General features: G+C 35.1%; 1 protein-coding gene across 12 annotated transcripts in view; it reads right to left on the bottom strand.

Moving 5' to 3' along the window:
- The window catches only part of SNX7 (sorting nexin 7), a 311,909-nt gene that overhangs the window by 144,119 nt on the left and 149,720 nt on the right, over positions 1–18,070 (bottom strand). For all 12 annotated transcript variants that reach the window (XM_045036260.1, XM_045036251.1, XM_045036250.1 and 9 more), the window contains one exon: positions 14,469–14,621. In XM_045036260.1, the coding sequence (XP_044892195.1) occupies positions 14,469–14,621 (153 nt within the window). The remainder of the gene's footprint in view (positions 1–14,468; positions 14,622–18,070) is intronic.

Genomic DNA, 18,070 nt, shown 5'->3' with positions numbered 1-18,070 from the left:
GAGAATTGCATATCTTTTAATAAATTAAAAATGAGAAATATGACTGAGTGTCCTCTATGTATTCTAATGCTGTGTCAAATGATCTTGGGCACAAATGACATCACCTACATTTGAGGAAATACTGAAGCTCAAATATGTAAACATCTATGTACTAGGCCACTTGGATGTGCAACATTTCAATAACTGCTTTTTTACCACCTAAACCTAAGACTCAAAACAGTAATGAAAAGTTGTAAGAAGTGTATATTTTACATTGTGGATGTAATCAATCCAGAAAGAAATTAGAGATGATGTTGCTAGAGAAAAGCAACTTCTATTATTTTGCAATAGCTTAATGGTACCCATTATATTTCATTTTTGGAAAAGTCTAAATTCAGCTTCTTGGAATCATCTGCCAATTTGTAATTTTAGAACTATCAACAACTTAAAAATAACAGATTTTGCCCATTTTTTCTAAAACTTTTACATACCTGTCAAGAATATAATAAGCTCAATTTGTAAATCCTGCAAATACTTCAAAGACCAACAGAGTTAATGCAAAAGGACTCATTATCTACAAACGCCATCTTGTGGTCCATGTTTTTATTATTTTGTAGTAAGTCTGGATTTCTAACTCAAGATCTGCTAAAGATAGAAAGAGCCCTGGATATAACTTATTCCCTTTCTCTAATTTTTACACATGGGAAAATTGGAGCTCCAAAAAGTCTAATAAATTGGAAATCTTCAGAGGAAGAATTAATACAAGAGCCAAAATTTGAATTCAAATCTTTTCAACTCATACTTTTCTATACCACATCATCGTTTTTGAGTAGTAACAAGCCAATTACATGAAGTCTGTCCAGTTTGGTAGTAGACACTTCAAACACCAAGCTCATCTGTGTTTGCTTAACCATACCTTGAAAGTACAGCAAACTATAAAGAAGAGCACATCTACCTTTGAATTACTGGAAAATTATCAAGGCACAGCCATGTTGTTTTGCATTATTCTAAAGCATTTCACACATTTTTAAAAATTTTTATTCTCCTAGAGATTTATGAGGGCAGTGTGTAGATGGGGTTGGGAAGGGGAGGGTTATCAACACCTCTACTGACAGATTAGAAAACTGGGTTTAGAGAAGACATGATTAAGATTTTACAATTAGCTAGTGGCAAGCATCCTGATATCCAACTTTAATTTTTTTCCACCTCTTTACTTCATGATGTTGTATCATAACAGTGCATACATGCACATGTATGTGTTTTAAATTCTTTGTTCCATTTCTTTACAGGAACTGCTATATTCATTGGCCCATAGACTACAGTCTGTCATTTATGAAGAATAAGATGAAAGTCCTTGATTCAGAAACTAGATACTTCTAGAAATTATAAATATGTAATCTTCATTCAAATCTTTGATTACCTTAATAGCAGAAAAATTTATCTAATCCAAAAGATGGCAAAGAGGCACAGACTGTCTATGCTATAGTATAACTGCCCATCTCACAGCTAAACTCAGCTTCATTTATATAAAAAAATTGAGAAATAATATCACAGAATATGAGATTAATGAGAATATCTTGAGAAATTTTTAAGAAAGCAGAAATCTAAAAATAACAAAAATATTCAAGACTTCTATCAAACATAATAAAAGATGTCCATGGTTATGTGAAAACATGAGCTCCAGCTATGGCTTTTGAATGTGCAATTCAGAACAGAAATTATCACTTAATAAAACAAGAGAATATAGCTGACCCTTGCATGACACAGGTTTGAACTACATAAGTCCACTTACATGCAGATTTTTTACATACAGTGCTGTAAATGTATTCCTTAGGGGTAAATGAAAATCATACCCTGCTGCATTTAAATTTAATTCTATAATTGACTGTGTCTTATATACTTTATGTAATAGTTGAATATTAAGTACATTATAAAATTTTGTGGCACCTGGTGGCTCAGTCGGTTAAGCATCCGACTCTTGACTTTGGCTCAGGTCATGATCTCACAGTTTGTGAGTTCAAGCCCCGCATCGGGCTCTGTAGTGACAGTGCAGAGTCTGCTTGTGACTCTCTGTCTCTCTCTCTGCCCATCTCCCTCTGTTTTTCCCTCTCTCTTTCAAAAATAAACATTTTTAAAAAATAAATTATAAACTTTTAAATGAGAAAGGACACTATTAACTGTTAACAGAGGAACAGACTCTTAGAAAACAGATGGAACTTCAGAGCAGTGCTTCTCAAACTACCTATGGTAAAGAACACAACTTTTTCTTTCAGTCTCCAAGGACCATTGAGTAAACCTACTGAGCATGACTCATCTGCAGTGTGTATCACATGAATCCCCACAAAAGCCAAGTAATACCCAAACTGGCAGATACTTAACAAGTCTACTAATCATCTACTTGGAAGTCATGGTTATGTGTAATTGCTGCAGAAGATTTTAATTGATTACTTTCAATTGCTGATTTATCTTGTTACAAATCTGTAATAAGCAACTTATGGACTGGGCATCAGTCCACATTTTAAGTAGCATTACTTTAGAGATCAACATAATTACCCAAGTCTTCCCAAATTGTGTTCCATGATATGCAAACCTGCAAGAAGAAATGCTGATCTAGTCAAGGAAATTATGTCCTCAGACTCACAAACCATATAAGCAAATAAAGTACCTAAGAACTTCTTTAGGAAATAAACCTGTTTAACTTTATTTAATCCAAACTTGACTACAGAATCTTTTCTTTCAAGACTAACACTCATTAACATTACAAAAAACTAATTTTCTATAAAATGCATTGAGAGATTCTAGTATAGACAGAATTACTGATTTACATTATTCAACAGCTGTTAAAAAATTCCCAGTGGCAAGGAACTCATTTCTTTATAATGCAATATAAAATAATATAGAAAATTTTAATGCATAGGAAATAATTTTGTGTGAGTTCAAATTATACAATTTGTAAGAGTTGGTTTTAGACATTTTCTGAAGCAATGACAAAACATGTAAGCCTTCTTTCATTGACTGCCCTCCAAATACCTTTCTTCTTTTCTAATATTTTGGATGAAGATGCATTTCTAAGACCATTATCACCATAAACTTATTCTGATTATATCTTAGTTTGTCAATGTTACTTTCAAAATGCATCATCAGAACTGAACTCAGTATTTTGAATAGTGAAAGATGCAGATACTTTGCTCTTTTTCTTTTTTTTAGTCATAAGTGTCTTCTAGCCTAACAAGACCTTAATATGATTCTCATAAAACTTAAATTTTGAAGAGAGCATATTCTAATGTGGTCACCAAGATAAAGACCTAGTGAATTAAATGAGTTGATTTCTGCAAAGTATACTATCATTTCACATGCTGAAGAGAATTTTATTGCAAAACAATTGTCACTTGAGAATAAAGATGCCTTTGGAAAAAAGACTAGTTAGAGGTAGATTTATGACTTGGAATATGAAAGCAGGACCCTGTCATCAATATAGAGATAATATTTACCATCTTATTGCAGTGGTAGGGGAATATTTACCTGTGTCACTAAAAACCTGTATCAAATTACTAAGTTCAAAAGGTAATTGGCTACAACAGAGCAGTCTTTTAAGCCAAGTAGAATTGAAAGTTATTCTAAGAGTTCATGGTTACCTAAACTTCAGATGGTTTTACAATAAAGGCTCTGATGAACATTAAAAATCTTATATTTCTATTAGTTACATAGCTTTTTCTAAAAAAAAATACTTGTTTTCCATAAACGGCTTCTGTGAGCAAATAAATCTGAGACATTACACAAAAGTGAAAAGGTTTTTTTCCCCCTAAAGAGTTTCTTGGAAATGTAAATGTGCTAAGGTACATTGCCAACCTTGTACAATAAAATGATACAGTGTAACTAGATGGAAGGCACTTGGCTATTAAGCCGTCATACCCAATGATAGCTAAAGTAAAATCAATGTTAGTAAATGGCTGTGTGATCAACCATGCTCCCAAATATACAACAGTTAGAGACCCAAAGAACTATACCCAGAGACGTCCTCTGATATTTGCAACAGTTGATTTTTAAAAAATTATTTATAAACTATGGTTTAAAAAAATTTTTTAATGTTATTTTTGAGAGAGAGAGAGAGAGAGAGACAGAGCACAAGCAGGGGACAGGCAGAGACAGAGGGAGCCACAGCATCCGAAGCAGGCTCCAGGCTCTGAGCTATCAGGACAGAACCTGACGTGGGGCTGGAACTTACAAACCACAAGATCATGACCTGAGCCGGTCAGATGCTTAACCGACTGAGTCACCCAGGCGCCAATAAACTATCTTTAATGTAGTTTTCCCTCAGCTCAGATTCTCACCTCCTCACTTATCCCAGATTCCTGGTAGAATCTATCAAACTGAGAAGGCAGCTTCCTGGCCTCTGTGGTAGCTAATCTCCAAAGATGTCCCTCCCACAACCATTAGAGAACTATAATAGTCTCCCATGAACATCCCAAGCAGGTTTTCACTGATGATTTTATTTCCTTAATCAATGGTGGAATCTCTCATCAAACAGTAAGAATACAAAGTTTTAAAATCTTAGGATATGGCACAAAAACAGACACATAGACCAATGGAATAGAATAGAAACCCCAGAACTAGACCCACAAACGTATGGCCAACTCATCTTTGACAAAGCAGGAAAGAACATCCAATGGAAAAATACAGCCTCTTTAACAAATGGTGCTGGGAGAACTGGACAGCAACATGCAGAAGGTTGAAACTAGACCACTTTCTCACACCATTCACAAAAATAAACTCAAAATGGATAAAGGACCTGAATGTGAGACAGGAAACCATCAAAACCCTAGAGGAGAAAGCAGGAAAAGACCTCTCTGACCTCAGCCGTAGCAATCTCTTACTCGATACATCCCCAAAGGCAAGGGAATTGAAAGCAAAAGTGAATTACTGGGACCTTATGAAGATAAAAAGCTTCTGCACAGCAAAGGAAACAACCAACAAAACTAAAAGGCAACCAAAGGAATGGGAAAAGATATTTGCAAATGACATATCGGACAAAGGGCTAGTATCCAAAATCTATAAAGAGCTCACCAAACTCCACACCCGAAAAACAAATAACCCAGTGAAGAAATGGGCAGAAAACATGAATAGACACTTCTCTAAAGAAGACATCCGGATGGCCAACAGGCACATGAAAAGATGTTCAGCGTCGCTCCTTATCAGGGAAATACAAATCAAAACCACACTCAGGTATCACCTCACGCCAGTCAGAGTGGCCAAAATGAACAAATCAGGAGACTATAGATGCTGGGGAGGATGTGGAGAAACGGGAACCCTCTTGCACTGTTGGTGGGAATGCAAATTGGTGCAGCCACTCTGGAAAACAGTGTGGAGGTTCCTCAAAAAATTAAAAATAGACCTACCCTATGACCCAGCAGTAGCACTGCTAGGAATTTACCCAAGGGATACAGGAGTACTGATGCATAGGGCCACTTGTACCCCAATGTTTATAGCAGCACTCTCAACAATAGCCAAATTATGGAAAGAGCCTAAATGTACATCAGCTGATGAATGGATAAAGAAATTGTGGTTTATATACACATTGGAGTACTACGTGGCAATGAGAAAGAATGAAATATGGCTCTTTGTAGCAACATGGATGGAACTGGAGAGTGTGATGCTAAGTGAAATAAGCCATACAGAGAAAGACAGATACCATATGGTTTCACTCTTATGTGGATCCTGAGAAACTTAACAGAAACCCATGGGGGAGGGGAAGGAAAAAAAAAAGGAGGTTAGAGTGGGAGAGAGCCAAAGCATAAGAGACTCTTAAAAACTGAGAACTGAGGGTTGATGGGGGGTGGGAGGGAGAGGAAGGTGGGTGATGGGTATTGAAGAGGGCATCTTTTGGGATGAGCACTGGGTGTTGTATGGAAGCCAATTTGACAATAAACTTCATATATTGAAAAAATAAAATAAAATCTTAGGATAACACAAAGTAATTCATCTCTGTTTTCCTTGCTCTGATCATTATTACTGTGTAGCTTTACATTCTATTTGAAATAGGACTGATTGCTCACCAAAAACTGATTTCCATAGCATAGATAGTAAAAAGACAAGATTAATCATTAATTAATCAGGAGTGTTGGTCTATATATTAAAAATACGAAGGGAAAGCTCCTGGGTATTCAATGGATTGCCATTGATGACAGTAAGAGAAAAACTTGGTGTTTTCTTTCTGATGAAGATGATCATGCCTAAATGAACTGACTGAATGGTCCATAGAAAAGTGGTGTGATGTAGCCTGAATTTGCTAATCCAGACTTTAGACTCACCCAGTGAGTGTCTTCCGGTAAATAAGTAGATAATGTGGGCACAAGAATGTAATGGGTTGCAAATTTTAACTGGTATGAAAATGTTTAGGCTGATTAAAAATCTAAGCATATTAGCTTCTCAAGCTGGTGTGTTGCTTTCCAGGAAGTCTAGTCTACGTATAACGTGAATCTATTCAATCCTGGGGTCTATAATGTAGTTCTGAAACATTCTTCAAAGAGTTTCAAAGATACATACACTTCTGAAGGGCTGTTTTAGCACCATCAAGAAATCTGTCTTCTTGGGTCTAGAGATCAGATCAGGGACCAGCTTGAGTAAATGGTATGGGGCATAAACACAAAAAGAAACGTCCCCTGACTTGGATTCAAAAATCCCTTCTGAGATAACTGAATTATTCCCAGCTATTCTTATGATTAGGGAGTTGAGACACATTAACTTTAAAGAGAGTATCTGATTACTCAGTTTCATCCTAAGAGATTGCCAATATAAAATATATAACTTAAATGGTTCAATGAAGACCATTTATTATGCCTCTGAGTCAACATTTCAAAGGAAAGCTCAAAACCTACCTGTCATTCCTTGGGATCAAAATTACATTAAATAACTCTATCTGGGTAGATCCTCCGGCACTCCCATCCTTCTCTCTACAAGGAAGGCTATTCACAAAGACTTTATTGTGTGATTGTACACGGTATATATCAGAAAATACAGAGGTTAACTATTTTGCAAACAGGTGTCATTTTTACAGTATTCCCCCAAGCTTTCTCTGAAGCTAATTTTAGCATTTACCTAGCAATGAAAAGTAGTGTGCATTTCTCCTGGGTGAGCAGAAGAAGTCTCCCAATCTTTCCAAAATAAGTCAGTTTAGGATTAAGGGTTACAACTAAGGCTTTGTGAGCACTGTTTTTGAGGCTGGTAAGGAAGAGCTTTTGCATTGTTCGTTGGAAAAGAGAAAATATCTAGAATTCTCCTTTTTGTGGCAATGGATAACTGTTGATTTAGTATCTCTTCAAATATACTGGATTTTAGTTACCTTTTATTTATATTTGTCTAAATCTTTCAACTTATACTTTCATTCTCCTGGATGGAGAAAACAGGAATGAAATAGAATTGAAGTAGTCCTGTATTTTCAGCTTCCATAACATGGTTTCCACTTTATTCACTTTAATAATTTTATTAGAGCTTATTAATTCCTAGCTTTCTTGAATCCAAAGAGGCTCCTCACACCCAATTCCATGTGACTTTGATACTACTTGGAAGTCATTCACTTTTTTTCCCACCCAAAAAAACTTACTTCTTCCATTCTGAAATGTGCCTTCTGACACTGTTGCTTCTGTCTTCACCTTTGACCAAATCCATCTCTTTGTATCTTTGCCTTTCATAGTCCATGGTCCACAGGTACAATTATATCTGATTTTTTAACTGCTTCGCTTTTTAAAATTGTTCACTCCTCTTACATCATATTCTCTTTTTGAGTCTGTGACTTTAAAATGACAACTAAATTTTCTGTAACTTCTTAAGCCACTTTACTAAATTCTACGGAATATGACTGAGAGTGGCCAGAGTTTTCTTCCTTTGCTCTTATGTCCCAGATTTTGAAAAGGGTACTTTCTCCAGGTTTCTCTCATGTCACATAACAGTTCCTCTGTGTTGGATGGAATGAAGTGAAGGAAAGTCATTCTCCCTCACTGTTTCTTTTAATTCATGTAGATGAGCACAGAGTCCGTAACTTCTCTGACTCCCAGGTTTTAAAAGACGAATGAAATTTTGGATAGAAATCTAAATGCCACTCAGAATCCTGCTTAGTTGGCAGTTTGATAATCACTATCAATACACATTAATGTCTTAAAGTCACAATGCTTGGGAACTATCTTTCCCTGGACCAGAGTGTTTTAAATTTACAAAATTTACAACATGTTCCAAACTATGTATGCATCACTGAACTTAAAACAACTCCTTTGTTTGAATTTATTTTGCCATTCTCCAACGTAAGCAATATATTTCTAAATAAATACAACTATACTTCAAGAACTTCTAGGATGTTCAACGTTCATCCGTTACTTACTCTTTATAGGACTACTATGATATATATATATATCATAGATATATATTAAAATATATATTAAATATATTAAATGTATATATTTAATAAAATATATTAAATATATAAATATATTATATTTATATATATTAAAATATATATATAATATATTAAAATATATACATATTTTAATTTCCCTAATTTTTAAGTGGTCCATAAGTAACTGGACTTGGATTTTACGGAAGCATTTGGTGTATTATTCATCTGGCTAGGTGGTGTACTCTTGCAGTAATTTTGTTTCTTTCTTCCTTTATTTTCCAGAAAATGTCCTATACTATAATCACTTTTTGCTTCCTAGATGTCCATGTTGATATATATATATATATATACACACATATATGTATATGTATATATGTATATATATACATATGTATATGTATATATGTATATATATACATATGTATATGTATATATGTATATATACATATGTGTATATATACATATGTATATGTATATGTGTATATATACATATGTATACATATGTATACATATGTATATGTATATATGTATATATACATATGTATACATATATATATACATATATATTTGTATTATTCAGTAGTGATAGAACCCTTTGATTAAATCTGTTCATTACAAGTCAAGGAAATAAAACTAATTTAAACGTTCTTTCCTTAAAAAAAGTTAATACATGGTAAAGCTGTAGTAATCAAGTAAAAAATATATATACATATTATTCTTCCCCAGTAAACTGTAAGGTCCCAAATAGCAAGAGTAAAAGTTTGAATCTGAATGCTCCATAGTGCTTAGCACAGGATTTTGATGTTAACAGAATTTTAAATGAATGATTTCACATGAGACAGCTGACATTTTTTTTTCAACGTTTATTTATTTTTGGGACGGAGAGAGACAGCATGAACGGGGGAGGGGCAGAGAGAGAGGGAGACACAGAATCGGAAACAGGCTCCCAGGCTCTGAGCCATCAGCCCAGAGCCTGACACGGGGCTCGAACTCACAGACCGTGAGATCATGACCTGGCTGAAGTCGGACGCTTAACCGACTGTGCCACCCAGGCGCCCCAAGACAGCTGACATTTTTAAATAAGGTTGATATCATTTGAAATGAACTGACCTCTGATCCGGTAATTTCTTAAAATTCTTATCCAGAAAGTTTTTAAAGTCTAATGTTCATAATTATTTTTAATAGTATTATTTGTGAGAGCAAAAAAATAGCATAAAGCCTCAACTATTCATTGTTACCTTTGCTAATAGAAGTAAACTAACACAATGTATTAAATTAAGATTATTATTAGATAGGAAAGTAAACAAATGAGAAATATGGAGCTCAAAATAACATATATCCACTGTAATCATCATGACACAAAATAGATAAGTAATCATGTTTTTATGCTGACACATTCAGAAAGGGTCATGTAGAAATTTTAAAATATTTTGATCTGAACATAGCATATTATTTTTCTATAATTGCATTTAAGTATACCACTCTCTCCAGGAGAAAAGGTTACAGGCATTCTTTATTTTATGTTAATGTACCTAGCTTTTGTTGTTTTTGTTTGCTTTTAGTGTGCATGTATATTAATTTTATAACGACAGAAATAAGGCTATGCAACAAGGACTTCCACACATTAATAATTAAGTGAATATAATACTTAAGTGAATGTAATACTTAAAGTCATATAGTTTATTCCTTTGCACACTTTACAATATTAAACTGCTTTTTGTGGCAAAAGTTAACATATGATCTTTTCATTGTATTAAAATTAAACTTTCAAAGAGTGTATTCTTTTAGTTTGTAATACCTACCAAGCATCACTTCCTTTCAAATCCCCACCATCATCATAATCATCATTACCATGAGCATAAACAACCATATAAACAGACACTCTTTTGTACCTAATAGAGAGTAATGAGAAAATGTCCATGCGCTTAATGCTGCATGTCATGTTTTATGGTTTTAGCATCCCCTCACATTTTATCAGGAAATAATTTGCTTTGGTTATTTGGGTTCCAATATGCTTTGAAATTATTCATGTTCAGTTGGATTTTTTGCTGTAGTGTCTTATTAATTCTTGTCTTTTAAAATAACTCATGGGGCGCCTGGGTGGCTCAGTCGGTTAAGCGGCCGACTTTGGCTCAGGTCATGATCTCGCGGTCCATGAGTTCGAGCCCCGCGTCGGGCTCTGTGCTGACAGCTCAGAGCCTGGGGCCTGTTTCAGATTCTGTGTCTCCCTCTCTCTGACCCTCCCCCATTCATGCTCTGTCTCTCTCTGTCTCTCTCAAAAATAAATAAATGTTAAAAAAAAATTAAAAAAAATAAAATAACTCATATTTATTCTTAATTATTGGCCTTACAGGACAAAATGGAAATAACTTTATTTTACTTACTTGAGTTTACGTGGAAGTGCCTGTTATATATTTGGTGCTGTCTCCAAATAAATTCACACATCTAAGTACTACATTTCAATGTGACAATAGCTATCTTCTGATACAGACCCATGCCTCATATTTATAATCTGATTTTCCTGTCACTTTGATATTTAAATTTTAAGTTATAAATAAGCTGTGACCATTTCACTTCATAAAACAAGTCCAAAGGCAAATGTTTATACCCCAATTCATCTATCATACTAGGAACAAACCCTTATGGAATTTATATTTGCAAACGTTGATGAAAAAAGAGGTATTTCTGGAAGAATGTGATTAAATTAAAAAGGAAATGGAAAGATTCTGGAACATTTCACTTCTCTGTATATCTAAGAGATTCTGAAGTTAACAGATAACAGCAGACTGTTACTGTTTCAAGCCACACAGTCTGCATGCTAATTAGAAAGCCTTGATTATTTAAGGGCTCCAACTTCCTAATTATGCTTGGACTGATATAGCAAACCAGTTAAAAGTTATTCACTCAGGAAAACAACAACAACAACAACAACAAATAATTGAAACCACAGGGGTTTTTTGAATTTAAAGAAAACCAATGATTCCTTCAAAGATATACATCTAAGATGCAGTACACTTGACACATTTTTAGTAACATTTATAAATATAATCCACTTGGAGGAAGAGTTAAAAACATACTGATATTAAAACTGCTGTGAAGAACAAAATTGGCAAAATGACACAGTAATGCTAATTTAACTGTTTCTAAGAAAGCAATATTTTATATAATTTGAAATCAGTCTATGAGACTGACAAAAATGTGAATTTATGTGACAGGTAGAGTCAAACCCAAACATTTCAGTTGGGAGTTCAGTGGAATTGCCATGAAGATTTTCCCTTAAAAAATGAAGTTCAAACTTAGAAAAAAAGTTTGCAGAGCCTATCATTTAAAGGAAAATATAATCAGTGCATGTGAAAATATAAACAGTGTCATGTGATACTTACACCCTAATATACTTATGTTTTATAACTATAATTACTTATAGTATATTGCATATTTTAGTATTTGAGGCATTGTCCATAAATTATTTTGGTTGACTGTCATAACAATTCTGTAACATCAGAATGGACAGGTTGTAATGCAAAGGAGAGAGGAAGTCTTTTTGTGGATTGAAATAGTTAAGTGGTAAGAAAGCCATAGTGATAAATAAATAAACAAATAAATTAATTAATTAAGCCATAGTGATAAATGTCACCATAGTGATATCATTCAACAAAATATTTTATTTATTTTCATTTTCTACTTTCATTTTTTTAAGTTTATTTATTTATTTTGAGAGAGCGGGAGAGACCGTGCACACGAGGGGGAGAGGAGCAGAGAGAGGGAGAGACAGAATCCCAAGAGGCTCTGCACAGCCAGTACAGAGCCCATCGTGGGGTTCGATCTCACGAACTGTAAGATCATGACCTGAACTGAAATCAAGAGTCGATGCTTAACCAACTGAGCCACCCAGGTGCCCCTCAACAAAATAGTTCAAATCATTTCAAAATCTGAGACTTAGGGGAAATTCCTTTGAGATACTTGAATTTACTTAAGGTTGTTAATGCAGAATAAAAAAAAATTAAGGACAGAAAATGATCTTTTCAATCACTTGAGTCTCTAGGCCACCATCTTGAAATCCCTATGTCAGTTTGCATCTCTGTCTGGTACCACAATGCTCCCTATTAGGTCTCCTCATGTCCAGTTTTGTTTCACTCTGAGCCATATAAGCCAGAGTGACCTTTCTAAAAGGCAAATCTGATAAATAATTGTCACTTCCCTGATGAAAACTCAACGGCTTTTCCTATTTCCCTTAGAATGAAAAATAAAGACTTATATTACGATGCCCTCTTCAGCCCAGTGTGGTTCAGGATGAACAGCAAAATAAGGCATCTAGGCATATTGAATATTTTAGGCTGAAGGAGTCTGAGACTATGGCAGAGGCAGGAAGGTCACTTTGATCTTCCATAACCCTCAGCCCCTGGTGCAGGTGGTAAAACCCTCAATGAGAGTTGTTCTCCTCATATCTGGAGGAAAGGAAGGTACTTATCAAAGGAAAGGAACACAGAGAAGACACCTAACACACAGGTCTTGTCATGTTTCTGTAGTTTATTATATATACCTCATACTCCTTAATCTACCATATTTCTACATGACTGCCCACCTGTCATCAAACCTAGCAAAAAATATTCACATCTGCTTCTTGGTCCCTATGTCCTTAGGAAGGCTTCTGTGTCACAAACAACTTACATTACATCAATCTGTATGCTTTTTTTCCTGTCAATTTATCTCTATCATTTTAATTTCAGACCCAGCTAGGGATTGTCAGAGGGTTCAGGAAAACTTTTTCCTCCCCTACAAACCTCATTTTTCAACTCAACACTACCCCTGCTTCTCCAACCTCCAAAAAAGAGCCTCAGTTATTTGAACATATTCTCTCACTTCTAGGGATTTTCTGCATGTATTTTCTCTAACTGGAACTCTTTCTCACATCTTTATCTACCTACTTCTTATTCATCATTCAGGTTTCATCTTAACCACATCCTCTGCAGAACCTTCCTCATTCCTTCTAGATTAGGTTAGATGCCCTTGTAATGTCTTTCTATGCTAGAACATATTATACTTTATTATAATATTTTGTATTAATTGACTGTTTCCCTTGGTGACCGTGCCTACGTAAAAAGGCACTGTACTTGTGTTGCATGCTATGGTCTCTCCAGGGCCCAGCACAGTGTCTGATGGAAGTAGAGGCTTAAGAAATGCTTATTAAGTGAAAATAGTTAATCTTTTCAAAAATATACAATATTTTACAGTCTGGCATGCACTATAGACTATAAAGCATAAAGGTATCAATTTCATATAGTCATTAATTTAGTCATAGATAAGGTTAGAGATGTATGTTGAAAATGCACCTGCTAGAAACAGTATGTTTAGAATATGCTCGATTAAAAAAAACGGATAGTATAAAATTCATTTAAAATGATAACCACCTTGGCGAACTGTTAGTTGTAAAAAAAAAAAAAAAAAGATGAAAAACAATCATCTGAAATCAAAAGGATGACTAGGTTCTATCTTGAAGTAAAGGAAAAAAAGAAAAAAAAAAGCTGAACTAAACTAAACTGAAATAAAAAGAGAGAATAGCATGCTCTTTTGTTGAGGTTTTGAACAGCTATAGAAGGCAAAGTGGAAATGGAAGAGAAACAAGGCACAGGACCTGATTTGATTTTCTGCTCATTGAAACCTCTGGTCCTTTTCTCATGTTGCAAATACTTTATAACATAAGAAAAGGAGAGGATGAGGGGAATAAGATGGAGAATCAGTAGCAAGCATTGCCCAAGTGCTTTTAAAAAATTCAAATCCTTCTAAAACAAGAAACTGTGGGGAAAACAAACAAAACAAAATGGTGGCATAATTCTTTCCCACAATCAAGGCTCAAATTAGGCACCTGGGGCATACTGTATAAGAAGGAAGACTCTTCATCCTTCCTCCACATAAACATATTTGTTTCAGTGGGTGGGTTCGGCATTACTCGATTAACTAGCAACTCCATTGGCACTGAGCCACCAAGGAGGCTTTTGAATGTGACACTTGGTTCCTTAACAGACTCTTTCAACAAAGGACAGATAGAAAGTAAAAGAGAGGACAACTTTCATAAAATGAAGCAATATCACATAGCACTAATTACCTGTTCATAATACTGGATATTCTCCTCAGCCATATCTGTAAATGCTGACTTGATATCATTTTGCATATTATGTCTCCATCTTTCCCAGTCTGCTTTCAGGGCATTATTAGCGCATTCAACTTTATCTTCAAGTTTTCCAATCTCTTCTGTAAGCTGAATTAGATCACAAAGAGAGATAAATTGATCTATGTATTCTTGTTACTAAATGAATTCATCAAGTCTAAGCTGAACATTATATCAAAAGATCTTAAGAATAATTCTTTGGAAAGTCACCAGCACTTACCATGTGTAATAACCAGTTATAGTAAAAAGAAGACTGGGCTCAGCCAGAGATGCTAACTGGAGTTCGAAGATCAACCATCAATTAACATTTAACCTTGGCCTAAGTCTGTCAAACCTTGGGCTTAGGTTTCACTATTTATAAAACAGAGGAAATTGAACTACAAGTTATCTTAAAATTCTTTTGTACTAACTCTCACTACCACTATTGTTTATGGTGATAATATTTATGTTAAAAGGCATGGTTTCATTAACCAGCTTCCTATTCCTGGGCTTCATTTTTCAACTGTTTTTTACTAGAAAGATCAATTAACTCACCTGTTACAACATCCATTCAGATTATGCACTCTAACCTGGAGGCCCAGGAGATCAACTTGACAAATTTCACCAAGCTAGTACTAGAAGCAGGTTTATGTCTGAAGACACCTAACACCTAGTCCATGCATCATTACACAGGCTTAGCATGATATTTACACCCCCTCACCACTTCACCTGCCAACCTTAGAGCATGTCGTCCAGCAGCTTATGGCTTATATTTTGTGTATTTACATATTAATACATATATTTATACATATATATTTATTCATATATTCAGCATATATTTAAGTGCCTTCTCTGCACCAGGCATTCTTCTAGGAGAATTCAGTATTGAAGACAATAGACAAAATCTCTGCTTTTACTCAAATGGAGAGAGACAAACCAAAAGCAAGATAAATGAAATAGGGACTACCAACTGAAAATTAATGCTAAAAAGAAAAATGAAGCAGAAAGGTAGATAGGGAACATACGATGATCCAATTTCACATGAGATGACAGAGGAAAGCCTAAATAAGAAAGTGTCTTTTGAATAAATATCTTCAGTCCACAAGAGAGTAAACCATGGGGGTTCTCAGTAGAAAAGTTGTTCCTGGCAGAAGAAACAAGGGTAATAGACTGGAGGCGGAAGCATGCCCCGATGGTCCAAGAAGAACATGGAGACTAGCACGGCTGTAGCATATAGTGGAGTGAACAAAAAAGGGAAGGTTCTAGGAGATGAAGTCACACAAGGAAAGGGTGACCAGATCTTACTGAGGCATGTAGTCTGTGGTGAGGTTCTTGGATTTTTACTGAGATCCAAAGCCAGGAAATTACATGCAGAAATGATACCATCTCTCTCATATCTTAAAAGGGGCATCATCATTACCATTGTGGTGTAACTGAAAGTATTTGAAAGAGACCATTATTCAAGAAGATCCACATTTCAGAGATGTTGAAATGCAAGAATGTCTTAGAATAAAAATAGGTTATTTTGCTTCTAATGCTTATGTGAATTATTACTAACATCATCATTATCATCATCATCACCATCATCATCATCATTATTATTGCTATGGAATTTCACCTTTCTGCCCTTATTTCATCAGAGCCGTATTTGTTTTTATTTCCTAAGAATAGACACTTGGTATTACATAAATCTCTGATTATGAGAGATCTATTTCATTAGTAAGGTTGACTTTCATGATTTTTTTTGGGGGGGAGGGAGGCAGATATTATTTTACTTTCTTGTTTTGTTTGTAAACTATTTCAGGGAAGCCATTTATTATTTTATGAGTATGTGTACTCTTTGGAGTGATTATTTTGTTACATCTTAGAAAATTTGTCTAATGAGTTGTTAATGGGATGTCTGATGGTGGATGCCAGGGCATAAGCTAAGAGTTAAACTGCTAAAATGCCAAACCTAAACAGGTTCTGGGTCTGCTGGAAAAATCATAGGGGCTGGTTAGAAAAATTCACTCCTCTGGGTTGTTGGATGGAATCATGCAATTTTCAAAGTCAGATGGAAATTATTAGCATAATGTCTCTTTTATGTAGGATCAGGAGGTACCTACACCAACTGTGAGTGCACTATTATTCTCCTCTGCTTAGCATTTTCAGTCTAAAATTGTTATGCACTGGAGTGGGATTACTGGCAGACTGCTCTACTAAAACTGGCTTTCGGAAACAGAGTATCTGAATCATATATTGTATCTTTCTCCCCTTCATAACAGTTTAACATGATGTCCCTGCCATAAGGGGTTTACAACATAGTTTTCCCTTTATCAATCTGTAACTCCCCCTCATAAAAGCCCATGAAGTGGTGGCCTGCCTGGTTGGTGCTTCTGCTGTGACAGAGCTACTAGAGAAGTCCTGTCCAGTTCTCTCACCTCACTCTCACCTACAGGAACGTTTGTAGGCTTATCAGCACAGAACTAGGATTAAGAAGACTTATGAAAGGTTAAACAAACTTCAGTTTAAGTTCCACTTCCATCTTTAAAAGTTACGTGACCTTGGGTATGACTAGCTGTTGAAGCTCTAGTTTCTTCAACTATAAAACAGATATGAAAAAATACCTATCACATAGGGGTTTTAGATGCATGAAATAATGAATACTAGTTGACTTAAACAGTGCCTGACAATTTGCCTACTAAATGTTATGTATTACCATCACCACCATTACCACCGCCGCGATGACCACCACCATCAGCACCATCATCATTAACAGGTGAAACTCAAGTTGATTCCCTCTCCTATTCCAGTATTTTGATTTCTGGAAGTACTGTATTCCTCTGCCAGGGTCTAGGTCCTAGGTTAACTTCTAGTGCTAGTTCTCAATCTCTTCTCACCAGTAAGGAAGATGATGCATATGCTTTAAATATATATGATCAATTCTTATCTTTTTTTGTAGCCAAATATGAGTGATTTTTCTTTCTTTGATGATTTCATCATTATTTTAGTTGGAAAAGGAGAAAAAAGACATTAGGTATTTCCCCACACTGAATCATCTTCCCATAATTTCAATTCTAGGAAACTCTAATTGATAATAAGCACAAAATATCTACTTCAAATGGAGAAGGAGCTGGACTATATCTTTCCTAATAATTTACAAAAGCCCAATATACCCTTTTTCTTAGTTGACTTCAATTTAGCAGGGACTTAAATACCATTCTTGGTATAAGGAACTATGGATTCAGAGGGTGCCATCCAGGCTTTGAACATATACAGTCAATGAAAGTTAACTGAGGTGGGAGGGTAAGGTGTTAGAACCTGGCAGGCCAAAGAAGCCCCTCTAGCCACACAGCAGGTTTCAATAACTCGAAAAGTAGGAAATTCAATTCATTTTCTCTACTATAAAATAGCACAGAAAAGATGGAATTAAAAAGGATTAAAGCTTAAATAATTGTTTTCACAAATCCTGGAAGCGATTTGGTCCTCTTTTAGTGGAAAAATTTAAGAAGCAAGCAATCCTTTTTGCCAGGAAAATGTTGTAATACCAGAATAAGTAATACAAGATTGTAAGATAGTGG

Source organism: Felis catus, chromosome C1 (assembly GCF_018350175.1).
Source record: "Felis catus isolate Fca126 chromosome C1, F.catus_Fca126_mat1.0, whole genome shotgun sequence".
Taxonomy (NCBI): Eukaryota; Metazoa; Chordata; class Mammalia; order Carnivora; family Felidae; genus Felis; species Felis catus.
This window is presented reverse-complemented; position numbering and strand designations above follow the sequence as displayed.